Here is a 26,693-nt window from a genome sequence, read left to right on the forward strand (position 1 = left end):
GAATGTTGAACACTGCCTTGATGTCAAAGGGGCCCCAAGGAGAAGGGCCTGGGCCAAATTAGCCTGTCACTCACAGGTCATGGCTGAGTAGGAGATAAGCAAGAGGCCCTGAGAGAACCTGGTCCCCTGGGATCCCCAACAGTTCAGGCTGTCGAAGCAGGTGGGTGCTGTGGAGTGAGGCCGGCAGCTGCCAAGGACAATGCTCTCCCAGACACCACCGCCTAAGTGAGAACTAGAGGTCCGTGGCTCAGCCGTGTCGTGCTCTTGTCTTTGTCAAGCCTGAATCAGGATGTCAGGAGCCTCCAAGGACACTTTGGGACCCCGGGGTCTTCCAGTGTTGGGTAAGGCCTGCTTAACCACCATGGACAAAAAGATTAACATGCTGAGCGAGAAGGTCGACAGACTCTTGAATTTCCAGGAAGATGTCACAGAGAAGCTGCAGCACGTGTGCCGGGGCATAGGCCACCTGGAGCAAGGCCTGCACCGGCTGGAGGCCTCCCAAGGGCTGGGCCCCATGGCGGCTGACGGCACTACTCCAGCCGACACGCAGGCTGGGTGGCCCGAGGTCCTGGAGCTGGTGAGGGCTGTGCAGCAGGATGGTGCCCAGCATGGTGCCAGACTTGAAGCCCTCTTTAGGATGGTGGTGGCTGTGGACAGGGCCATGGCCGTGGTAGGAGCTACATTCCAGAACTCTAAGGTGCTGGACTTCATCATGCAAGGGATTGTTCCCTGGAGGCAAGGTAGCCTGGCTGACAGCCCCGAGGAGGTTGGTTCCTGCTTCACTGCACTGCCTGGAAGAAAGACCCAATGACCCTGTGGGTGCCGGTGTGTGTGTGTGTGGGTGCGGATGTGTGTGTGTGTGTGTGTGTGTGTGTGTGTGTGTGTGTGTGAGAGAGAGAGAGAGAGAGAGAGAGAGAGAGAGAGAGAGAGAGAGAGAGAGAGAGAGAGAGGCTGGCCAGACATGCATGGGTCTTAGGAGAGTTAGAGGGATGTTGTCCCCTTCTTGTGACTGTCCCATCTGCGGGGAAAGAGACTTGGAATCTTAGAGGTCACAGGTGGTTTTCCAGATATTCCGCTGGCCATTGTTCTCCCTGAGAAAGAGAGAGGTAGTGCAAGCCAGGACTGTGGAGCCTTGCCCAGCTCCAGGCAACTGAGATGTGGAGGCGGCCAATTGGCAGCCAAGGAGAAGTGGGCGTTAAGTTCCTCCTCCTCCTCCTCCTCCTCCTCCTCCTCCTCCTCCTCCTCCTTCTTTTTTCCGTACTGGGGATAGAACCCAGGGGACATTCTACCTCCAAGCTACACCCCAGCCCTATTTCTTATTCTTTATTTTGAAACAGAGTCTCACTGAGTTGCAAATGGCCTCCTCACTAAGTAGCTGAGGCTGGCCGCAAACTAGGATCCTCCAGTCTCAGCCTCCCAAATGCTGGGATTACAAGCATGCACCACCACGCCCAGCTTGGCGCTAAGCTTCTTTAACATCTCTGGCGTTTTTCATCCTTAGGGCTTCTTCCTATTCCTTCACATCTGGGGTGGGAGGGAGGTGGGGAATGCTCAGTGTCCTCTGACAGAGACCCTGCTCAAAACCCAACTCCCTTCCTGTCCCCAACCTTATGCTTTGCCCTCGAGTGGGTGGAGTGTGCAGCTGCCTGTGGGGAGATGAGTGTTGACAGTGACTGTGGGGGACAACAGGCAGGAGTGGGAGCCCGGGGGTGGCATTTCTGGGAGTGGCTGTTTCCAAGGGTTGCATAATCAAACCTGCTGGCTAATGGAAGCTTGGCTGCTAGGGAAGAGTGAGGGTGGTGAGATGTGCAGAGGAACACCCTGTTTGGGAACAGCTTAGGGTCAGCCATGTAGTAACACTCAGACAGCCTGGAGCCACTGTTTGAGATCCCTGCCATTACCCTCCCATCTCTGGTAGGGGATGAGTTGGGGACTAAAGGGACCTGTCTGCTCCTGAGGCTGACAGGGAGATGGAGGGTGCTTTCCTTCCCAGCCCAGGTGGCAGAGCTCACTCTGCAGCCCTCACTGCACTGCCCTGCCCTGCAGCTCCTCCTAGAGCACCCCAAGTCTGCACTATACTCCCTGTGAGTCCGGCAGCAAGGGGAGGGGAGACCCTGAAGAGGCTATTGCCACTGATAAACAACTCCAGCTTTAAAAAGAAAATTAATCCAATTAATCAAATAACATAAGTCCAATAGCTTTAAAAAGAAAATTAACTCAATGTGCACACAGTAAAAAAGAAACACTTATCATATTTGAGTTCCTAAATTCAATCCCTACCACCCTCCCCAAAAAAAGAAAGAAAGGAAATATAAGAAAACTTTTGGTATAAAAAGCATATATTTCCTCACTGGGAGAGGCGGTGCCTGCCTATAATCCAGCTAAGGCAGGAGGATCACAAGTTTGATGTCAGCCTCAACAAATTAGCAAGACTCTGTCTCAAAATAAAAAATAAAAAGAGTTGGGAGTGTAGCTCAGTGGCAGAGCAACTTGGGTTAAGTCCCCGATAACACACACACACACACACACACACACACACACACACACACGAGTCTATATTTTCCTCCTACTCTATCCTCTAGTCCCACAACTCCCCTCACCCCCAATTTCCTTTTCAAGGTACCAATTTCCTCTGAATGTTTTCAGATACCAGCTCTGCATCTATAAGCACATTGTTCACCCTCAATTTTTTTTGATCTCAGCAAAATATTATTCATATTGTTCTGGCCTTCATTTTTTTAAACTTAATGCATTTGGGGACATATTTTGTATTCATACTTAGAAAGCTTCTTTGTGCTTGTTTCTTAAAGTTGGGGACTATCTCTGAATTTTTTAACTAATCCCATAGCATTGTTTATATTGTTTCTCATTTTGAGCTTGATAAATAATTATGCAGTGGATATCCACAGATGTATGTCTGAATAGAAGTGTGAATTTAACTGTGTGATACACTCCTAGCAGTGGAAATGCTAAGCCAAAGGATGAATTTGTATTGATAAGGCCAAACCAAACTTCAGAGAATTTATTCCAGCTTAGTCTTCTAACCATAACATATGGGAATGCTTGTTATCTCCACTTTGGCTAACAAAGTGTACTACTCAAACTTTTGATTCTTTTCCTGTCTGGTGAATGAACTATGAGATCTTATTGTGTATGTGTTTTTAAATATTTTATTATGAAAATTTTCAAACATTTGTAAAAAAAGAGATTACTGCAGTTGTCCCTTGGTATTCCTAGGAGATTGTTTTCAGGACCCTCTTGGATCACAAAATCTGCAGATGCTTTAGTCTCTGATATGAAGTGGCATAGTATCTGCATATACATCCCCTGCATACTTTAAATTTTCTCTAGATTATTTATAATTCTTAATACAATATAATACATATTTGCTATGCAAATTTTACTATACTATATCAAATTCTTATCATATAAAGCCGGGCGTGGTGGCGCACGCTTGTAATCCCTGCACTTGGGAGGCTGAGACAGGAGGATCGCACAGGTTCGAAGCCAGCTACTTGGTGAGGCTCTCAGCAACTTAGTGAGACCCTGTTTGCAAATAAAATATAAAATAGGTCTGGGAGTGTAGCCCGGAGGTAGAAAGCCTCTGGGTTCCACCCCCAGTACCACCAAAAAAAAAAAAAAATTCTTATCATATAGATTATAGTTATAGACAATATAGTTATACTGTATTGCTTAGGAATGATGACAAGAAGAAAATATCTGTACATGTTTAGTCTAGATTCATTTTCCCCCCAAATGTTTTCATTCTGAGATGCATAATTTCAGTTCTCAGATGCATAACCTATGATACTGAAGGGCAATGGTATCATGAACCCCGCAAATCCATCTCTCAACTTCAGCCACCCACAGGAGGCCAATGTTAGCTCATTTATTCCCCACCCACTTCACTCCCCAGATTATTTTGAAGCAAATATGAGACATCGAATTGTGTCTCCCATAAATGTTTCAGCACTTATATCTAAAGGATAAGGTTTTCTTAAAAATATTATCACAATATCATTATTATACCTAAAAAGTGAGTAACATCTAATATTATCAGGAGTCAGTATTCAAATATCCCTGATTATCTTATACTTTACATTTTTTTCACAGTTTATCTGAATCAGAACCAAATAAGGCGGTTAGTTTTTCTGCCTTTTTCTTGATTTTAAGAGCTCTTTGTATATGAATTAAATTAACTATTTTCTATGTCACAAATATTTAGGCATTTCTGGATGGGGATAAGTAACAGAACCTTCTCTTTTCTAACTTCTTGCAACATTTCTTATTTGTATGCTTCTCTAGTACTTGGTCTCTCTCTGATCTTCATGTTTAACATGCATATTAGTAACTGTCTTCAGATATGGATCCAGTCTCCCAGTCAGCTCCCATCAGCTGCTATTGGACTATAGCACTGATTAGAGGCTTACATTAAGCCTCTGCTTCCCAGAGCTGGTCTTGCTGGAGGTGTTCAAAGATTGGGTAGGGAGCTGAGGCACAGCCACAGATACTGCATGCTGTTAGTGCCGGGAACTATTCAGTGTGGATACTTTCTGTAAATCCTCTGTTTCCTAAGAGAGTAGAGGGGTAATAATCATCTGTGAAACTGGATTAAGTCCTAGTACTAACTGTTAACTTTGAAAATTATGCTATGACTTTGTGAAAGTCCATTGCAGGTCTTCGGAAGTGCTTATCACTTAGTTGTGACAATGAATTAGATTATTACTAGAGGCTAGGTGCTCTCTCAGAGAAGGTAGCTTCAGGCTCACCCAAGGTTGGGCCCAAATGCATCAGTCTTCTAGAATGATACCACTGAAGTCTTCTCTACTTCTTCGGCATGAACAGACAAGGCTGGGTCCGGAAGGCTGAGTCCTGATAACGGAACCCAGCTGTGTGTGTGTGTGTGTGTGTGTGTGTGTGTGTGTGTGTGTGTGTGTGTGTGTTGCCTACACAAAAGTCAGAGAGAAGAGGACAGTCTGATCCCAACAAGGTCTGCCAAAGGACAGTTTGTACCAGTCCTTTTCTACCAGTTCAGTGAAACAGGAGGAGGCCTGTGATAAGCTTCTAGTTCCTTCAGCTACAGGGGTGGCAGGACAGAGCTACAGAAAAAGGATAGGGTGAGCTGACCTCTGAGCAAAGGGTCTGGGCCACACTGTTGATGCTGGTGATAATAATAAGAGCAGGTAGCATTTTTTTAAGTGCCTACCACATGCCAGGTGCTGGCTATATGTCATCTATGGGTTCTGTCTCTATTAAAAGGGCAAAACTTAACCTGGCATGGTGGTGCACACTTGTAATCTTAGTACTTGGGAGGCTGAGACAAGAGGATCATAGATTCACAACCAGCCTCAATTACTTAGTGAGGCACTCTGCAACTTAGTAAGACCTTTTTCAAAATAAAGAAGAAAAATAGGACTAGAGTGGAGCTCGGAGGGAGAACGCCCCTGGGTTCAATCTCCAGTACTGCCACACACACACACACACACAAAAGCAAAACTTGGTATTGTGAGTCCTGAAGGAGTGAGCAGATAATAAGATTGAAAGAAGTGGGCACAGTGTAGGAAATACAGTGGAACCAACCCTCAACTTAGAGGCAAGCACATTCAGAAGATTCAAGCACCCCAGTTAGAGGTAGTTGCCCCAGCCAATATTTGCCATTTGGGCCTAGAGTGGCCAGATCTTCAGATTTTTTTCATGAGAAGCTGGAAACCTAATTTTTTTGAATCAGTTTTATTAAAGAATAATAACTAAATAATGATTGTTAGTAAGGTATAATTTATTTACAGTAAACTCCAAACACACACAAAGTATGCACCATCACTATAATCAAAATGTAGAAAAATTGGCTCTGGATGTAGCTCAGTGGGACAGTACTTGCCTATCATGCCTGAGGCCCTAGGCTCAATACCCAGTACCGTAAGAAAAAATAATATTGCACATGTGAGAGAGTGAGGGAACAATTCTATAATCTCAATTCTATAGCCTTAAACTTTAATCTAAAGACCTAGATTTTAAATATTGGAAACAAATTTAATAAATTTAAGTACTGTGCAAGCCAAATAAATTTAATATGTAAATTTAATAAATTTAAATATTGTGTTCTGAGCTGTTTTTTATCTCTGGGTTCTCAGTTAAGGGTTCTAGGGCCCAGGTTCTTTACTGGAGTGTCGTGTGCCTGGGAGGCCAGCCCAGGCTTGGGCTGTGATCAGATCTGCTGCTGCTGGAACCTATACCAGGAATTGTAGTAGAAACTTTGCCAGTCAAAGGCTCCAACCCCTTGGAAGCACCTGGAAGACTGAGCAAGAGGTCAGAACGTGTAGGAACTTTTGCTTGAGAGGTCGCGCTGGACCATACTGCAGGCTGTTTCAGGACTAAAAAAGCATGTGTGCCTGGCATTGTTTTGGTGCAGAGCATTAAGATGTATATGGTTCAGCTGCTGAGAGCCACCCTGGGCTAGCGCCAACCAACCTCCTCCAATGGGCCCACTTGACACCGACAGCACTTTGTCTCAGGCAGACCAAAATCACCAGACCTACTGAGTACTGCTATATTCTGAGCTCACTTCTCCAGACATTTCACAAATTAACTACTCTAATTCTCCCACTGAGTCTACAAGGCAGATAATTATTTCCATTTCATGAGAAGGGGCTAGGGAGATGAAGATACAAAAGTGAGATGCAGAGAAATTAGTGAGTGTGGCAAAGTGGTGGAGAGGGGTTCAAATCCAGAAAAACTAGCTCGAGAGTCAGTCTCCTGACTGTCCTGTGTCCTGGAAAGGATTACCATGAGGTCTCCCCTCAGCTCCCAGCACATATTATGAACTGAGAGTAGCACTTCTCTACTAAGCATAGACTTATTCGACTTCAGAATCCAACCTAAACTGACACTCTACTCGCCATAAACAGTTGATTTTAAGTTCATCTTCCATCCTTGGCTTAAGTCATTTGAGGCTGAGTCTATCAGCACCAGGCTGGGCTCACCTCTCACCAGCAACACACCAACACCAGTGAAGTGTTGGAAAGGACTTGGGTTCTGGGATTGAAAGTGAGCTCCTCCTTTTTTAAGTTTTATGAACTTGGGAAGCCTTCAGTGTCCTTAGCTCTAAAATAATCATAAGCAGAATCTACCTTCTAATATTCTGGGAGGCTATGCTATATAACCTAAATACCTGTGTCTTAAGCACAGCTAAGTGATTAACAAATGTCTGTGGCCTGAATGGTGATGTGGCTGATAATGATGATAGCTTTGTGGTCATTATTTTAGAATAAAGAGCAAGTGGATGAGAAGGGAGCAAAACCACAGCATACACTGAACACCAGAGGTGTGCAAGCTGACATCGAGGGGCCTCAGGAAGGTGAGTGGGCCAACACTGGGGGCCTCAACAAGGTGAGTTGGCCCCTTTGCTGTCTCCCATGTTGCACACAAAATGGTTTCAGAATAAAAACATCAATATCACCCACAGTGTGATTACTGAAAAACTATTGAAGCTGGTTTTCTTTTTTTGCAATTCTTTTTGTCTCTTATGTGTACCCCACTATATATATTATATATAATATATTATATATACATATATAACATATATAATATATAATATATATATATATATATATATTAAGCAAAGCTAGCTTGAGAGTCAGTCTCCTGACTGTCCTGTGTCCTGGAAAGGGTGACCATGAGTTCTCCCCCAGTTCCCAGCACACATTATGATCAGAGAGTAACACTTCCCCACTATATTTACATCTATATTTCAAAGCATTGCATATATATATATGCAACATTGCATACATATACATACATACATATACACAATGTTTTGAAATCACATGGAGTTGGCATGGTGGCATGTAATTTCAGCTCCTCAGGAGTCTGAGGCAGGAGGATAGCTTGAAACAGGAGTTTGGGGTCAGTCTGGGAAACACAGAGAGATACTGCTTTAAAAGATAAAAGAAGGCTGGGCATGGTGGCACACCCTTGTAATCCCAGCATTCCGGAGGCTGAGAGCTGAGGATCGTGGTTCACAAACAGCCTCAGCTACTTAGTGTGGCCCTCCGCAACTCAGGGAGACCCTGTTTCAAAATAAAGAATAAAAAATTGGGCAGGGGATGTAGCTTGGAGGTAGAATGCCCCTGGGTTCCATCCCCAGTACCTCAAAAGAAGGAGGAGGAGGAGGAGGAGGAGGAGGAGGAGGAGGAGGAGGAGGAGGAGACTCAGATATGGTGGTGCACGCTTGTAATCCCAGCATTTGGGAGGCTGAGACAGGAGAATCACAGTTCAAGGACAGTTTTCAGCTACTTAGTGTGGCCCTTTGCAATTCAGTGAGACATTGTTTCAAAATAAAGAATAAAAACTAGGGCAGGGGGTGTAGTTTGGATGTAGAATGACCTTGGGTTGCATCCCCAGTACTGCAAATAAATACATAAATACATAAAAAAGAAAAATAAAGCCAGGCATGATGGTTTTATGCTTGTATTCCCAGCATTTGGGAGGCTGAGACAGGAGGATCTGGGTTCATGGCCAGCCTCAGCTATTTAATGAGGCCCTCTGCAACTTAATGAGACCCTGTTTCAAAATAAAGAATAAAAAATAGGGCAGGGGGTGTAGCTTGGAGGTAGAATGTCCCTGGGTTCCATCCCTAATACTGCAAAAAAAAAAAAAAAAAAAAAAAAGAATAAAAGAAAGAAATCATTTGGAATAGCTTTTCTCTTTTTACCTTGATAATCATATATTCGTTTTGTTGCTTTAAGTGTTTATGGATGGCTTATTTAAAGTTTGTCTTTTTAAAATTTCCCATCATATTCACATGGTTCCAAAGTCAAATAAACAAGACAAAGTATTTTGATTGAGAGGATAGTTTGTTATAGTTTCTATTCTTGCTTCCTGTTTCTCAGATAAAGCAGTTTTTGTTTTTGTTTGATAGTTCTGGGGATTGAACCCAGGGGCATTCTACCTTAGAGCTATATCCCCAGCCCTTTTATTTTTTATTTTGAAAAGGGTCTTGCTAGGTTGCTAAGACTGGTCTCAAACCTGTGATCCTCCTGTTTCAGTCTCCCAAAGAACTGGGATTTTAGGTATGACATCTGGCTATCATCATACCTGGCTAGATATAACCTTTTTCTTTTAGGTACTGGGGATTGAACTCAGGGACATTCTATCTCTGAGCTACACCCCCAATCCTTTTTATTACTGGTTTGAAACAGGGTCTCACTAGGTTTCTGAGAGCCTCACTAAGTGCTGAGACTGTTCTAGAACCTGTGATTCCCTTGTTTCAGTCTCCTAAGAGTACTGAGATTACAGGCAACACCATGTCTGGCAATAGTACAAACATATAAAAGACTTTTTTTGTGTTATCTTTCCTCTGTGTTCTAGTCTGTTTAGACCACATTCTAAGTACATATGCACACACACACACACACATACACACACACACACACACACACACACACTCAAACAAAAACACACCCTCCCTTCATAAGTAAATATACTTCCATACACTGTTCTTCCCCTTGCTACTTTTTACTTCCAGTGTATCCTGAGGTCACTGCATATGGTGATATTAATTTCTCTTTTTTTTATGGCGGTGCAACATTTCATTGTGTGGATGTTCCATGGTTGACACAAACTCCTGATGGTCATTTGGGTGTTTCTAGCCTTTGGCTATTATAAACATGGTACCTTTAATGGCCCATATCTTTGTGACAGACTCCATCAAATGAGAGCATATTTTTATCCTGTTTATTTTCCTGTAGAGAACCAGAAGATAGACCTGCCAGAGGGGCCAGTGGAGACACAGCCACCCATCAACACTGCAGGTATTGGAGCTGACCTCCTCACTCAGGCAGGGGCCTCACCAGGGCAGGGAGATGGAGCTTCTGGTCCAGGCTTTGTGCCTCCAGGCCACCTGCCGCCACCTGCAGAGGCAGACACCAAAGTTCCCGAGACTTCCAGCAAGAATCCTGGCCTGGAGTTGTCTGCAGCATCTCACAGGGTCAGGGAGGCCTCCACCAGCCAGGAGGTTGTACCAAGTGCAGGGCAAGGAATATCTTCCATCTGTCCTGGCCCTTGGTCCTCAGAAGAAGGCATGCAGCTGACTTCAGGGCCTGGCCCTCAGCTCCCAGGGCCTCCAGGGCCACTGGTCCTGGCCAAAGCAGCTCACAATGGCAGAGAAGCTTCTCCAAGGTAAGGAGTGCTCTTCCATGCTGGGGAGGCCCAGCTGCAGCATGCATGGCCAGTGATGTGAGTTGAGTGACCACGGATGCATAGAAGTGGGCTAGCTTTCTGAGAGGAAGACCTTGCGTTTCAGAATTTAAAACACTGGTTCTCTCCTGCTGCCCAATAGAATTCCCTGGAGGGATTTTTAGAAATTCTGATACTTAAGCCAGGATTAGAGGCCTACTTAGGTGCATGCCTATAATCCCATTACTTGGGAGGCTGAGACAGAAGGATCACAGGTTCGAGGCTAGCCTCAACAACTTAGTGAGATCTTGTTTCAAAATAAAAAATAAAAAGGGCCAGAAGTGTAGCTTGGAGGTAGAATGCTCTGGGTTCAATACCTTAGTCCCCTAAAAAAAACCCTTAAAAAAAAGAAAGCAAAACTTATGCCCAGAGATTCTGAGTCATTCTGAGTCTGTTGATCTGGAGTGAGTCTCAGGCAGGGATTTTTGTTCATTTTGGTGCTGGGGATTGATCTCAGGGGCATTCTACCTCCAAGCTATACCCCCAAGTTTTTTTCATTTTTTATTTTTAAAATGGGTCTTGTTAAGTTGCCAAAGGGCATCACTAAGTTGCTGAGGCTGGCATTGAACCTATGATCCTCCTGTCTCAGCCTCCCATGTACTCAGCCACCATTATAGGTATACACCACCGTGCTTGGCTTTTGTTTTCATTTATTAACAGAGTCTCCAGGTGACCCCAGTGGAGTCATTCCAGTTGAGAATCACTAACTTTTGGGTCTAAGAGCTAATAGCTAAAAGATGGGGTTTATAGGCTGGGGCCTCACAGGAGTTCACAGAGCTGGAATCTGGATTCAGGTTACTGGAACCCAGAATCTGTCCCCTTAACCACTGTGCCATCCTGCTTCTTCAGACCAACATTTAATTAAGTCCTAATGAATACGGTGGGAAGAGGACAGGGCAGGGCGAGTCAATCCAGGGGGCTTTGGGGATGATTATGGCAGGTTCTGGAGGTTGAGATTGGCAGCTGCCCTGATCTTTAAGACCTGGCCTCTGATGTGTGCTTAGCAGACACAGTGTAGGAAAATGGAGAACATGCTGACACCTGAGCTGCCCCGAGCCCTGCATTTGCCCGCCCTGTGCGCAGCACATTCCAGCCCCCAAGGTAGCCTGCAGCAGGAGAGAACCAGTGTTTTAAGCTCTGAAATACAGGGTCTTCCTCTCAGGAAGCTAGCCCAGTTTTAGGCTTCTCTCAGAGGCACTTGGTGCCTCCTGCGCCTTAGGTTGCCCTTACCCATAACTTAGATGCCACAGCCTTGCTCAGGGAGTCAATCTGGAGTGTGTTTGCTATAGTCTGGCAAAGAAGTCCATATCATTCATCTGCCTTTTTTCTGGAAGGAAATGGGAGCTCCCCAGAGCACCTGACACACTTGAGGGAGGGATTCCTGGCAGGTACTGGATTTAGGCCAGGGCTCTAAGTGTGGAATCTGGGGTTCGGGGTGAACCTTCCATGAACTTGTTAGGGGCCCAAAACAATTCTGAAGAAGAAGAAATGATCTCTATCTCAGTTTCATCCTTGAGCTGAATTTCAGACATACCAGGCCTACAGCAGGTTTTAGGAAGTGGGGAGGTCACTACCTGCCTAAACATTTGACTACCACAACTTAGAGGAGGGAAAATTTATTTACTCACAGTTCTGAGATTTTAGGGGTTCAGTCCCTGTTAGGCTGGATGAAGTCTGTGGAGATCAGGGTATGGTATGGCAAGCAGAGAGAGAGAAGTGCTTAAGGACTCTGCTCTCACATCATGGAGGCCAAAAATGCATGAGAGAAAGCAAGGGAAGGGGAGGCAACTAGTCTTTGCCTCCAACTTGGCTGCCTTGTCTCATTCTAAACCCAATTATAACACTGGCCTTCCTCCCCTAGTACAAGAGTATTTTTTAGGAAAACAGTTTGGAACTCAAGTGTCTGTTCTAATTGGGAAGGCTGGCTATGTAGAACAACCTGAGGCCATATCTGAACTTGGTGCAGAGTGTTGTAATTGATTGGCAGTGCCTGCACTGGGTGTGCTGTGCAATAAATGAGAAAGTTTTGGATGCTAAAAGTGGTGTGTAACTTCATGGCAGTGGCTTTAGGGTCATCCCATCCCTCCCTCCTTCCCTACCCCCAAGGGAAAACCAGAGAGAAACACTAATTACTGACCTGCACTGACAACCAGACGCTTCTCCAGCGGCTGGGTTGTTACGATTTCCTGTGGTCCTTGGCCTGGAAGGAGGCCTGAGCTAGATTTGGAGTGGCTTGGCTTAGATGCCACTCTTCCTGTCCTACCGTTATCACTGACCCACACTTAGTCCTAAGCAGCACAGTCTTGTAAGGGTTTTTGCCTCCTGCCCAATTCGTGGCTGTGGCCAGGCTGCCAAGTCTCAGATACCCCACCCTGGATCAAATACTGCTCCTGAGGACCAGCAGCTCAAAGAGGGGGCTGGTCTTTAGCTGCTAGAAAAAGGCCTCTTTGCCGGGTATGGTGGTACATGGTTGTAATCTCAGCATTTGGGAGGCTGGGACGGGAGGATCACAGTTCGAGGACAGCCTCAGCTACTACTTAGTGAGGCCCTTTGCAACTCAGTGAGACCCTATTTCAAAATAAAGAATAAAAGATAGGGCTGGGGGTATAGCTCGGAGGTAGAATGCCCCTGGGTTCCACCCCTAGTGCCTAAGAAAAAGAAAAAGGTCCCTTCTTCTTCTTTTTTATTATAAAATCACAGTATGTAATTTTATTATAAATCACATATTGTAGGCTCTTTATCATTGTGACCACAACTCAGAGGAGAAGAGCTTTGTTTGGCTGACAGAGCTTCTGTCCCTGGTCAGGCTCCAAGGCGGAAGTGCAGCAGCAGCAGGGTGTGTGATGAAGAAAAAGCACTCTCAGCATACAAAGGTGGGAAAGAGAGAACAAGAGGAGAAGCCGAGGATAGAGTCCCAAGGCACACCCCACATTGTTTTTAAGGTTTAATCATGTTGTATTATGTGTCAAAATTTCCTTCCTTTCAGCCGGGAATGGTGGTTCACTCTTGTAATCCCAGTACTTGTGAGGCTGAGACAGGAGGGTCGCAGGTTCAGCAACTTAGTGAGGCTCTCAACAACCTAGTGAGACCCTGTTTCAACATAAAAAATAAAATAGGGCTGGGGTGTAGCACACACACACCCTTCCTTTTTAAGGCTGAATAATACTGTACGTATATGCTTCATTTTATTTATCCATTGACCCATCAGTGGACATTTGGCTTGTTCTGCCATAACTTTATTGTGAATAAAGTTGCTGAGAACATGGGTGTACAAATGTCTCATGAAAACCCTACTTTCAAATCTTCTGGATACATATCTAGAATATTTAGAACTGGAGTTGCTGACACATGTGGTAATTTGCTTTTAGTTTTTTTTTTTTTTTTTGGTTTTGTTTTTTGGTGGTACTGGGGTTCCTGGAAGCCCTTCTACCTCCGGGCTACACTCCCAGACCTATTTTATATTTTTGAAACAGGGTCTCTTACGCCAGCGCGGCTGGCTTCGAACCTGCGCGATCCTCCTGTCTCTGCCTCCCAAGCATGAGGATTACAAGCGTGCGCCACCACGCCCGGCGTTGCTTTTAGTTTTTTAAAGAACTGCTACAGTTTTCAATAGTGATTGCACTATTTTAGGTCTCACTATTTATTTATTTATTTTTTGGTAATAGAGGATGAACCCAAAACATCCCTTTGAACTACACCCCTATCCCATATTATATTTATTTACTTATTTTTGTGATACTCGAGACCATACTCAGGGACAACCTACCTCTGCCTACACCACTAGCCCTATTTTTTATTTTTTACTTTGAAACAGGGTCTTAATAAATTGCTGAGGCTGGCCTCAAATCTGCAATTTTTCTGTCTCAGCCTCTCAAGTACTAATATTACAGGCATGTGCCACCATACCTGGCTTAAGATAGTATTTTAGTTTTTTATGGTACTGAGGACTGTACCTGAGACCACAGAGCTACACCCCAGCCCTATTGTTTTTTTAATTTAGTTCTGCTAGAGATTGAATCCAGAGGTACTCTACCACTGAGCCACATCACCAGCCCTATTTTATTTTTTAATTTGAAATAGCGTCTCTGTAAGTTACTGAGCATTTGGCCTCCAACCTGTGATCCTTCTTTCTCAGCCTCCGAAGTACTGGAGTTACAGGCATGTGCCTCTGAGCCCAGACCCTTTTTTTGTTCTTTTATTTGTTCATTCTTTCCTCCCTCCCTCCCTCTCTTTTTTCTTTCTTTATTGTGGTATTGGATATTGAACCCAAGGGTGTTCTACTCGATTTATACCCCACCCCTATTTTTTTTTCCTTGGTGGTACTGGGGTTCCTGAAAGCCCTTCCACCTCTGGGCTACACTTCCTATTTTATACTTTTTATTTGGAAACAGGGTCTCTTAAGCCAACACGGCTGGCTTCGAACCTGCGCGATCCTCCTGTCTCTGCCTCCCAAGCGCAGGGATTACAAGCGTGTGCCACCGCGCCCGGCTTACCCCAGCCCTATTTTTAAATTTTGAAACAGGGTATTAATAGTCTAGTGAGGCTAGTCTCCCCCCCCCCCCCCAGTACTGGGGATTGAACCCAGGGAATTCTACCTTGAGATACACCTACACTTGTATTTTTAAAAAATTATTATTTAGTTTGAAACAGAGTCTCACTAAGTTTTGGAGGGCCTCACTAAGTAGCTAAGGCTGGTTGAGAACCTATGATCCTCCTGTCTCAGCCTTCCAAGTACTGGGATTACAAGCATGTGCCACCACGCCTTGCTAGGACTCACTTTTTGACCTTGCATTTTTGCTTTCCTCTCTTAGTTGACTCTCTCAGCACATCTGTAAGTAATTGCTGTCTCTGTTTGATAAGAAAGGGAACAGAGCTGGGCATGGTGGTACACGCCTGTGACCACAGTACTTGGGAGGATGAGACCAGAGGATCGCAGGTTCAAGGACAGCCTCAGCAAGTAGTGAGATTCTTATTAACCTAGTAAGACTCTATTTCAAAATAAAGATAAGGGCTGGAATGTAGCTCAGAGGTAGAATGCCCCTGGGTTTAATGTCCTGTATGACATATGCAAAAGGGAACTGAGGCTGGACTTGTCCAAAGTTGTCCAGCAGGAATTAAGACTAGAATTGAGTCCCAAACCTTGCTCTCTGTCCAAGACTCAATTCATGTAAAACACTGTACCTCCTTACCCCAACACACAGACCCTGTGTCAGTGGGATTGTGATCCAGCAAGAAAAATCCCTCCATGAGTTACAGCCAGAATGTTGAGGGGTCAATTCAGAGAAAGAGGGTCTAAACCCCTGAAGGACATGACTGCCAGTGTCAGGGTCTCTCCCTCTGAGCATCAGGGCCCAGCAGGCTTCTTGACTTCCAGTTGGAGTCACAAATCCCAATGGCCCAGTGTCTGGGTGGTGACAATTAATGAAATGGGTGGGGGAGGCATTTCTCACAGCACAGCATGGTCTATGGGGAAGCAGAGAGCTGCTCTCCAGCTATGTGGGAACATAGGCCCTGCACAGCTAGGTCTGTTATTTTATTTTTACTTGGGGTGGAACCCAGGGGCTTTTCTACCTCTGGGCTATATCCCAGACCTATTTTATATTTTATTTGGAAACAGGGTCTCACTAAGTTGTTGACTCACTAAGTAGCTGAGGCTGGCTTCGAACCTGTGTGATCTTCTTGTCTTAGTCTCCCAAGTGCTGGGATTGATTATAAGCGTGCGCCACCACACCCAGCTGTTATTTGTTCAAGAAAAATAAAAGGCCCACTCTTTTCTGAGAACTTGCCTTATTTTAATCAAATATATCTGACCTGGGGCTTCCAGGGTGCTCTTTGACTTAGTTCCTCCTTTTCAGAGAAGGGTGGGAGGAACCTAGGTCTCTTGCCTGAAGGCCACAATCCTTCTGGAGCAGAAGCAGGTTTGCAGGACTCTCAGGGGCATCTGGTCCCCATCTCAGTCACTACACATTGTTTCAAGCCCTCCTGGATCTACATCCAGTGGACTCCCAAGAACTGATGGTACCATTTATTTTTTAAACCAGTTTCTTCCCTGGTCATAGGTGATCCGTTATCCAGCTGGAGTCTGCTGGTTCCAGCCATAAGCTAACTCGTGTGTGTGTGTGTGTGTGTGTGTGTGTGTGTGTGTGTGTGTGTTATTGGAGTCTACTTCTGATCTATACCCACAGCCCTATTTTATTTTTATTTTGAAACAGGGTCTCACTAAATTGTGGAGGGTCCAGCTAAATGGCTGAGACTGGCCTTGAATTTGTAATCCTCCTGCTTCATCCTCCCAGGTACTGAGATTACAAACATGTGCCATATAACAACTATAAGGTCTGAATATTACAGATGAGAAAACAAAACTGAGTGGCAGGAGTAGGCCTTTTTTTGTACTTGTTTTTAATCTCAGGGCCATATTTCTCTCTGCTCCAGTATCTCCATCCACGTACAAGAGATGGATATTCCTGGGGAGCTGCTTGTGACACGAGGGGACAGCTTCAGACTTACACCCTCTGTAGAGGTTCCAGCAGTTGCCCAGTTGGGTGAGCAGGACCCACCTGGGCCCAGATTCTCCCCGCAGGCTCCCAGGACTGAGTTGGGAGAACAGACCTGCAAAGAAGCCAGACAGTCTCCCCCACTGCAGAAGAGGAATGACAATGGGGGAGCAAATGCAGAGAGGCCAGGGCCTGGGGCTGAGCCTGTCATGGTCTCAAGCTTGGCTAGAAGGGACACAGGAGATGCTGCTGTGGGGGCCCCAGGCCTAGGAGCAGAACACCCTGAGCTTGAGAAGGACTGTGCAGCTGGGGTCACCACAAGAGCAGACGAGGGAAGGAAGATGCCCCCTGGTGCAGAGGCTGGCAGCCTGGTTCTGGGTAAGTGAGGCTGCTGCTTGGCTTGACCCAACCTGAGGTGAGCAGGCTGGAAGTCTATACTCTGGTGGTGGTGGTGGGGGGTTCTTTCTACAGCTTCCAGTGTTAGATGGTGGGTCTGGGGGAGTCCAAGACTCAGGAGCAGCCTGCCAGTATACCCTGGAAATAAAAGGCTAACTCGGATCAGCGGTGGTGGTAGGAGAAGAGGGGTCCCTTGTCTTCTCATATTTCCATTTCCCTGAACCATACACTTTCTACCATTGGTGCCATTTTGGATTGAGACAGGGACAATTATTAAAAAGCAAAGATAAGTGCCTATAATCGCCATGAGCCATTCACATGCAGGGAGCTGATTCTCATCAGGATAAGCAGAAGGGGGTAGTGCTCCTGACTTGCTTGCCATTCCGATGCAGGCATCCTGTGTTTTTGTGACCCAAATGCCCTCAAATCCTCCAGCCCTGAGTCATCTTCTTTGTTGAGAGTTGTCTTTAACCTTCGTGAATGCTCCCTGTAGTCAAAGAGCAAGCAGGGCACTCCCATAGACCCTAAGGAAATGCCATCCAAGCCACTGACCCCCTGCCTCAGGTCTTCCAGCTTTTCACGCTCAAGCTGTCATTCTGTCTGCTGCATATTCTGAATTGTTTTATTCCTTTATTCTATTTCATGTAACATTTCTAGTATTCATGTCACCTCTGAAAGACAAGAAAATCCTAAACTTTTTTTTTTTATGGTGTTAGGGGTGGAACCCAGGAGCATTCTGCCTCCAGCTACACCCCCAGTCCCTTTTTTGTTTTATTCTTTACTTTAAAACAGGGTCTCGCTGAGTTGCAAAGGGCCTCACTAAGTAGCTGAGGCTGTTCGTGAACTGTGATCCTCCTGTCTCAGCCTCCCAAATGTTGAAATTACAAGCATGTGCCACCATGAGGTGACTATTTTTAATGGTAAAAGAGGGCATGGAAATCAGCAGAGGTGGTTTGTAAGGGAGGTAGCTGGAAAAATGAACACCCACCCTTTTCTCTCATTCCCGGTCTCCTGATAGCTGATCTCGACCAGACACCAAATGGCCAGGCTGTGTCAGAGACCCTGGATGGGAAGGGGCAATGGATTTGGGGGGGGAGATAGAGGACAACCAGCACTTGAGAAGATTTTAAAAAAACAGTTTAGGCTGGGCATGGTGGTGCACACATGTAATCCTAGTATTTGGGAGACTGAGACAGGAGGATTGCGGTTCACAAACAGCCTCAGCTATTTAATGAGGCCCTTTGCAACTCAGTGAGACACTGTTTCAAAATAAAGATTAAAAAAGGGGCTGAGGGTGTAGCTAGGAGATAGAATGCCCCTAGGTTCCATTCCCAGTACCACACACACAGAAAAAAAGTCCCTTCAGATGGGGGTGGTGACAGCCACCTAATAATCCCAGTACTTGGGAGGCTGAGGCCAGCCTTAGCAATTTAATGAGGTTCAGCATCCAAGTGAGAACTGTTTCCAAATAAGAAATAAAATCAGGCTGGGGACATATCTCTATAGATATATAGAATGCCCCAGCGTTCAATCCACACTACCACACACACAAAAAGTACTCCCACTAAACTCTACCGATCCTGTTCCAGTATGTACCGTTTCCTGCAGCTGCACTGACCAGGACTCCCTGCTAGACTTCATTAACATGCTGGTTTAACTTCTCGACCTTGTAAAGAGCACTGTTCTAGTGGCCGGGGGGGCTGGGTTTAAATCCTGACTCTCACTTGCTCAATGCATGACCTTGGGCCAGTTACATCATCCCTCTGAGACTCAGCTTTCTCCTCTGACAAATGGGTGGCTCCAGTGAAAGTTCTTGAGAAGGGACTTTCAAATACCAGTGCTGTGGAAGGGCAAAAAATTGATACCTGTAAACCAAATTAAGTTTAGTGGGTCTGGGATGTATGTAAGAGGCTCACAAGCCCCTGTTGTCCCTTGAACAGATGACAGCCCAGCCCCACCAGCCCCATTTGAACATCGGGTGGTGAGTGTCAAGGAGACATCGATCTCAGCAGGTTACAAAGTGTGCCAGCATGAAGTCTTGGGAGGGTAGGTGGGCCATATGTCTTGAGGAGGGGTGGGAAGAGGGGCGGCAGGGCAGAACTCCCTGGAGAAGGAACTGGAGCCCTGCTGAATGTTTTCCAGGAACTGGTAGTGGAGCCAAAGCCAGGAACAGGGCATCCTATGCAGCATGAGAGTGAAGAGATAGTTTACAGACAGTGGGGTCAAGAAAATAACCCTGAAGTGCAGGTACCCACAGGATGCGGGTAAGGGGAGGTGCAGGGGTCCACACAGTGGGGTGTGGGAAGTGCATCCTGGAGGTAGCAGGAAATCTAACATGACAGCAGTAAGCAGGATGTCCTTCCATAGTGCAGGATAACCCTAGAGAGTGGGGTGACAGTCATATTCCCTGGGGTGTAGGATAGCCCATGTGTAGTAGTAGGGTGAAATTTCTCCCCAGAGTATAGTGTAGACAACATGGTATGGGTGGTGAAATTATTTTCTAGATTTTAAGAGAGCCCACATTGTTTGAAGGTGATGACTAGGAAACTCTCTGGAGTGTAGGATAGTTTTTATGGTGTGTGTGTGTGTGTGTGTGTGTAGGAGGGAGTAGGACCAGAAAGTTCAGGGGAAAGGTGAGCTACCATGCATGGATGGGCTTCTTAGACTCTAAACTGCTGTGTTTGTGTTTCTGTAGGGGCCGATTCGGCCAGGTCCACAGGTGCACAGAGAAGTCCACTGGCCTCCCACTGGCTGCCAAGATCATTAAAGTGAAAGGCACCAAGGACAAGGTGAAGCATTTGCCCTGAGCCAACTAGGTCCTTCTAGCCCAGTTCAAGACTCCTTCACTTCCTCCACAGCCCCCTGGGTCCACACTGCCCCAGCCTTTCCATACTGAACAGGGAACCTGTTGCCTTTCCTGCCGCTCTTCCACGCTTCCCACTCCAGCAGTTCACCTCACACTCCCCAATCCATATCTGCTTGTATACACATGGGTGCCCTGGCATGGCTCCACCAAGATACCTGCAGGATTCTGGGCAATAAGATGCTTTCATTTTGGGGCCTCAGGTTTCTTATCTCTGAAATGGGAGGGTTGAATTAAGGTCTTTCTGTTGTAAGAACCTGGTTTGGGTGGGGAGTCAAGAAGATCTGGTATGACAGCAGGATGTATATTTTTTTTAATGGATGAGGTGTGTGTGTGTGTGCATGCGCACACGCGCACACACACATATGCATCTTATTGGGAAGCACAGCTATCTCCTCTTCTATCCTTTTTGCGCGGAAATCCCTTTCTCCCTGATTCAACAGGAGGATGTAAAAAATGAGATCACCATCATGAACCAGCTCAGCCATGTGAACCTGATCCAGCTCTATGATGCCTTTGAAAGCAAGAACAGCTTTACCCTGGTCATGGAGTAGTAAGTGTCAGAGGTGGGGTGGCAGCTTCTCCTCAGGCCAGGGCTTAAGGCTGGGTCTCGAAGCCTTCATTCTAGGCAAAGGTCTCAGCTCCCCTCACAGGGACCTTCAAGGCTGTGCAATCTCCTCTTCTCTGGATTGGTTACCCGAACTCATCTGTAAAATGGAGAACAAAGTCATTTCATCACAAGTCAGCAGCCTATAAGCCTGACTTGACCTGCAGTTATATTATCAGTTTTGCCTAAACAACTTTAGGTGACTTTATATGAATTAAACTAATTGTTGGAAATTGGGAAATTTAGGTAACAGAAATTGGAAAGTCTAGATATCTGACTTTTCTTGAAAATGTAAAGGATTTAGTAATGCTTGGTCTGTATTCCTGCTGAAAATGGTGAGCTGGAGCTCACAGTGGCTGCCCTTTGTGGAAAGAACAACCCATCTCCTGTTTGCTACAGCCCCATCACCTCCAGCAAACCTTTGGTGTTGAAGCCATGGACTCACAGAGGCCATTTGTGCTTGTGCCCCTTTTAGCAGGGCTGAGGAGACTAAGATGTGTCATGTCTCTATCAAGAGTGGAAAAAGAAAGCCGGGTGTGGTGGCCTTGTAATCCCATCATTCGGGAGGCTGAGACCAGAGGATCGTGGTTCGCGGACAGCCTCAGCTACTTAGTGAGGCCCTCTGCAACTCAGTGAGACCCAGTTTCAAAATAAAGAATAAAAAAATAGGGCAGGGGGTGTAGCTTGGAGGTCGAATGCCCCTGGGTTCCGTCTTGCCCATTTAGGCTTTTTAACACATAGATACTAGTTGGCTTCCCTAAGCAGGTGAGTTTGCAACTAACTGATTTTGATTATCCAGAGCCTTGATTATCAACATAGAAGATTATCCCATACTTTTTACTGGGAACAAGCCAGAGCAAAGGCCGCAACAAAACCCCAGACAGCAATGGCAGCGGCCCTGTGACTCATGGGGTGTAGCCAACTTTGAGCTTACCTGGGCCAGCCTCTTTTGGCCCCTGGCAAAAACAGTGAACAAGTCCTTGCTCAGGCTGGTGCTTGCCTCTCCCTTTCCTCTGGCAGTGTGGATGGGGGTGAACTCTTTGATCGGATCACAGATGAGAAGTATCACCTGACTGAACTGGATGTGATCTTGTTCACCAAGCAGATCTGTGAGGGTGTGCATTACCTCCACCAGCACTATATTCTTCACCTGGACCTCAAGGTAAGTTCTGCCCTGGGTGTGTGGTAGGCAGGCCCCCAGTTCCTGGGCCTCTGGCTCACTCTTACCACTAATAGATCTGTTGACAACCAATTGCGACTTTTCTTTCTGGTTCTGCCCATTCTGGAGCCTTGGGCAGGCCAGTCATACCACCTCTCTGCACCTCAGTTCTTCCAACTGTAACTTCTAGATAATTGTACCCGTTTAAGTGTTATTTGAAGATTAAATGATACAATGAGCCGGGTGTGGTGGTTTAATCCCAGCCTTCAGGAGGATGAGACTGGAGGATTGCGGTTAGTGGACAGCCTCAGTTACTTAGTGAGGCCCCCTGCAACTTAGTGAGACCCTGTTTCAAAATAAAGAATAAAAAAAATAGGGCAGGAGGTGTAGCTCGGAGGTTGAATACCCCTGGGTTCAATCCCCAAATCTGCAAAAAAAAAAAAAAAAAAAAAAAAAAAGATACAATGATCTTTTTAAAAATTTCTTTCTATTTTGGGGATTGAACCCAGGGGCATTCTACCACTCATCTATTCCTTGAGTCTCTTATTTATATTTTGAAACAGAGTCTTGCTAAGTTACTACATACTGTCCTCAAACCTGCATATACCAAGCACTGGAATTATGGAAGTATGCCATTGTGTCTGACAATGTTGTTTTCTTTAAAAATATTTTTAAAATTAGTTTCTAAAAAGCTCAAAAGGGAACAGATGCGTGTGGTAACACACACACACACACACACACACACACAAATATAAAAGTGTGTAAACTGCACAGTATAGAAGTTCTTTCCACTCAGTCTCCATGCTGAGAGATCTCTATGAGTGACCTGACTCACATGATTCACAAATATTTACAAACATACACACAGATGATCATATGATGCATTTTTTTTTGCAGCTTGCTTTTTTAAGTCAATAATACTTTGTAGACATCTTTCCTTATTTATTTATTTATTTGTTTGTTTATTTATTTGGTACTAGAGATGGAACCCAGGGGCATTCTACCTCTGAGCTACACCCCCTGTCTTTCTTTCTTTCTTTCTTTCTTTCTTTCTTTCTTTCTTTCTTTCTTTCTTTCTTTCTTTCTTTCTTTCTTTCTTTCTTTCTCTTCCCTCCCTCTCTTTCTTTCTTTCTTTCTTTCTTCTGGTCTAGGGATGGGACCCAGGGCATTTGACCTCTGAGCTACAAACCCCTGCCCTATTTTTTATTCTTTATTTTGAAACAGAGTCTCACTGAGTTGCAGAGGGCCTCACTAAGTAGCTGAGGCTGTCCGTGAACCGCAATCCTCCGGTCTCAGCCTCCCGAATGTTGGGATTACAAGCATGTGCCACCACGCCCGGCTATATTATTTATTTTGAAGCAGGGTTGTATAGGGCCTAAGTTGCTAGGCTGGCCACAAGCCTCTATCCTCCCATTTCAGCCTCCCAAGTACTAGGATTATAAGAGTGCACCACCACATCCAGCTTTTCCTTATTTTTTAAGAGCCATATGATATTCTACTGGATAAATGCAGTATACTTTCTTTTATTTCCTGGGAATGTCTTGGACATGTCATACTATATAGCCCTGGGCACAGTTTCTGGATGCCAGTAAACACTTTTCTTGATTGGCATTAGGCCATAAGGTTAGGGTACTCAGAAAAATGGTGGAGAGGGTAGAAAATTGGCCTCAGTCTTCTCTGCTCATTATAGATAATTACAAGTCTTCTGGACCTGATTCTCTATGGGGTGAGCAATTAGGAAAAGCTCAGGAATCTGACATGTGGTTCTGGGTCAAGTCTTTGGGTAATTCGTATGACCCCATAGCAGAAAGGCAATAATTACCAAAGCCTATTTCCCAGCCAAGATCAGGGCTTATGTTGTTGGTTCAGTCCTTGGGAATGTTCCTCAAGCTCATCAATTGCAAAGTAGGGAATTATAATCTATCTCCTATGAGTGTTGTGTGGATTAAAATATAAAGGAAGAGCTTCTGAGCTACTGTTCAATACAGTAGTCACTACCCACATAAGGCTAGTAAGCACATGAAACATGGCTTATGTGATCGAATAACTGAATTTTAATTTTTTTTCTTTGGAACTGGGGGTTGAATCCAGGGGCATTCTACCTCTAAGCTACATCTTCGATCCTATTTTTTATTCTTGTGTGTGTATGTGTGTCTGTGCGTGCATGTGTGGTACTAGGGATTAAACCCAGGGGTATTCTACCTCTGATCTACCCCAGCCCAATTTTTTAATCCTTAGTTTTTTTTTTTTTTTTTTTTTTTTTTTGCGGGTCTGGGGATGGAACCCAGGGGCATTTGACCTCTGAGCTACACCCCCTGCCCTATTTTTTATTCTTTATTTTGAAACTGGGTCTCACTGAGTTGCAGAGGGCCTCACTAAGTAGCTGAGGCTGTCCACGAACCGTGATCCTCTGGTCTCAGCCTCCTGAATGCTGGGATTACAAGCATGCACCACCATGCCCGGCTCTAATCCTTAGTTTTGAAACAGGGTTTCACTAAACTTCAGAGGGCCTCACTAAGTAGCTGAGGCTGGTCACAAACTCGGATCCTCCAGTTTCAGCCTAGCAAGTACTAGGATTACAAATGTGGGCCATTACCCCTGGCCGAATTTTAAATTTTATTAAACTTGGGCTGGCATGGTGGTGCATGCCTGGAAAGCTGAGATAGGAGAATTGAGTGTTTGAGGACAGTCTCAGCAATGTAGCAGGACTCTTAGCAACCTTTCAAGAGCCTGTTTTCAAAATAAGAAATAAAATAGGATTGGGGGTAGAATGTCCTTGAGTTCAGTACCTAGTACCAAAAAATTATGAATATTAATTTAAAAGCTGACATTTGATTTAGTTATCAGAAAACTTTTAGTATGTTTAGAAGAACTTGGGTATAATTTTCGACTATATATTTTATGAACTCTAAATATGGATCAAATAGTTCTAATGAAAACTTAGGGTCTGAACTGAAATGCACTCTAAGTATAAAATACTCAATTTCAGCCAGGTGTGGTGGTGCACGCTTGTAATCCCCAAGCTTAGGAGGTGGAGACTGGAGGATTGCGCAGGTTCGAAGCCAGCCTTGCTGGCTTAAGAGATCCTGCTTCCAAATAAAAATATAAAATAGGTCTGGGAGTGTAGCCCGGAGGTAGGAGGGCTTCCAGAAACCCCAGTATCACACACACACACACACACACACACACACACACACACACACACACACACACAAAATCAATTTCAAAATTTACTAAGAAAAAAGAATGAAAATACTTTCTTGATATTTATATTGATGATCTATTGAAATAATTAACATTTAAAATATATTGATTAAATAATTAAAATTATATTTAAAAAAAGAAGCTTGAAAAAGAAGAGCAAGATAAGTTCAAAGCTGGGCGTGGTGGCGAACTCTTGTAATCCCAACATTCTGGAGGCTGAGACCAGAGGATCGTGGTTTGCTGTCAGCCTCAGCTACTTAGTAAGGCCCTTTGCAACTCAGTGAGGCCCGGTTTCAAAATAGAGAATAAAAAATAGGGCAGGGGCTCCAGACCTGCAAAAAATAAATAAATAAATAAATAAAATAAAAATAAATAAATAAATAAAATAAAATAAAAAAAGATAAGTTCAAAAATAGAAGAATGAAGGAAATCATAAAAATTAGAGCATAAGTAAAATAGAAAAGAAATAGAGAAAATTAATGAAACCAAAAGTTGGTTCTTTGAAAAGGTCAATAAATTGACAAATCCTTAGCTATATGACAAATTTAAAAAAAAAAAAGGGAAGACTCAAGTGACTGAACCAAGAATAAAAGCGGGACCATCACCACTGGCCTTATAGAAATAAAAATGGTTATAAGTAATTTATATGCTAACAAGTTAGCTAACTAGATGAAATGGAGAAATTCCTAGGAATACAGAAAGTACTGCAGCTGACTCAAGAAGAAACAGAAATCTTCCCCCTAAAAACAACAGCTCGTAAGTGAATGCCAGCTTCTTCCTTTGGTAGTGCTGGGGGAGTGGCAAACCTCCACCACCAGTGCCCAGCTACAGAGCTACTGCCTCAGCTTCCTCTAAATTTCAAGGTTTTCTCTGCATTAATGCAGCCTGCTTTTCTGCTGGCTCTGGTAAATGGAGGCCCTTCTGTAACTGTGTAGTGGGATCTTGTTTTGGGAGTAGATGAGGGGAACTTGGCTTTATTTCACAGTTTGTCTGTCCCCTAGAGGCAGTAGCTTTTCTCTCTGCTTTGTACAGGTCAAACAATGGCTTCCTTACAGAATGCCACCCAACCTTTGCAGCATAAAAAAGCAATCCCCAGGTTTAGCCTTTCTGGAAACCCCAATTTATGTCAATGTTAATAAAAGTTATGTGCTATTCAAAAAAAAAAAAGAAACAAAAAATCTAAATAGACTTATAACAAATAAAGATTTAATATGAATTAAAAGCTACCCACAGCCGGGCATGGTGGCACACGCTTGTAATCCCTGCGCTTGGGAGGTGGAGACAGGAGGATTGCACGCAGGTTCAAAGCCAGCCGCGCTGGCTTAAGAGACCCTGTTTCCAAATAAAAAAAAAATATAAAAAGGTCTGGGAGTGTAGCCTGAAGGTAGTACCCAGTACCACCACCAAAAAAAAAAAAAAAAAAAAAAAAAAAAAAGTAAAAGCTACCCACAAATAAAAGCCCAAGATCATATGCATTCACTGGAAGAACTAACACCAGTTCTTCACAGATTCTTCTAACAAATAAAAGTGAAGAGAACCTTTACTTACTCATTTTAGTTATTCAGTATTAACTTGATTCCAAAGGCAAAGAAGCTACAGAACTATTCCTCTTATGAAGAAAGATATAAAATTCTCAATAAAATATTAAACTGAATATAACAACATATGAAAGAGATTATACACATGACAACATGAAACTTATCACACGCATGCAAGGTTGAACATAATAACATAAAT

At 44.5% G+C, this 26,693-nt stretch overlaps 1 protein-coding gene across 1 annotated transcript in view; it reads left to right on the forward strand.

Annotated features, from left to right (window-relative positions):
• Positions 1-289: 289 nt before the first annotated feature.
• The window catches only part of MYLK3 (myosin light chain kinase 3), a gene marked incomplete at both ends in the record, with an annotated part of 46,992 nt that continues 20,588 nt past the window's right edge, over positions 290-26,693 (forward strand). The window contains 8 exons of the mRNA XM_080703539.1: positions 290-766; positions 7,264-7,354; positions 9,747-10,176; positions 16,666-17,105; positions 19,064-19,169; positions 19,819-19,912; positions 20,430-20,539; positions 21,614-21,755. Coding sequence (XP_080559665.1) covers positions 290-766; positions 7,264-7,354; positions 9,747-10,176; positions 16,666-17,105; positions 19,064-19,169; positions 19,819-19,912; positions 20,430-20,539; positions 21,614-21,755 — 1,890 coding nt within the window. The remainder of the gene's footprint in view (positions 767-7,263; positions 7,355-9,746; positions 10,177-16,665; positions 17,106-19,063; positions 19,170-19,818; positions 19,913-20,429; positions 20,540-21,613; positions 21,756-26,693) is intronic.

Source organism: Muscardinus avellanarius (assembly GCF_963383645.1).
Source record: "Muscardinus avellanarius genome assembly, chromosome: 10".
Classification (NCBI taxonomy): Eukaryota; Metazoa; Chordata; class Mammalia; order Rodentia; family Gliridae; genus Muscardinus; species Muscardinus avellanarius.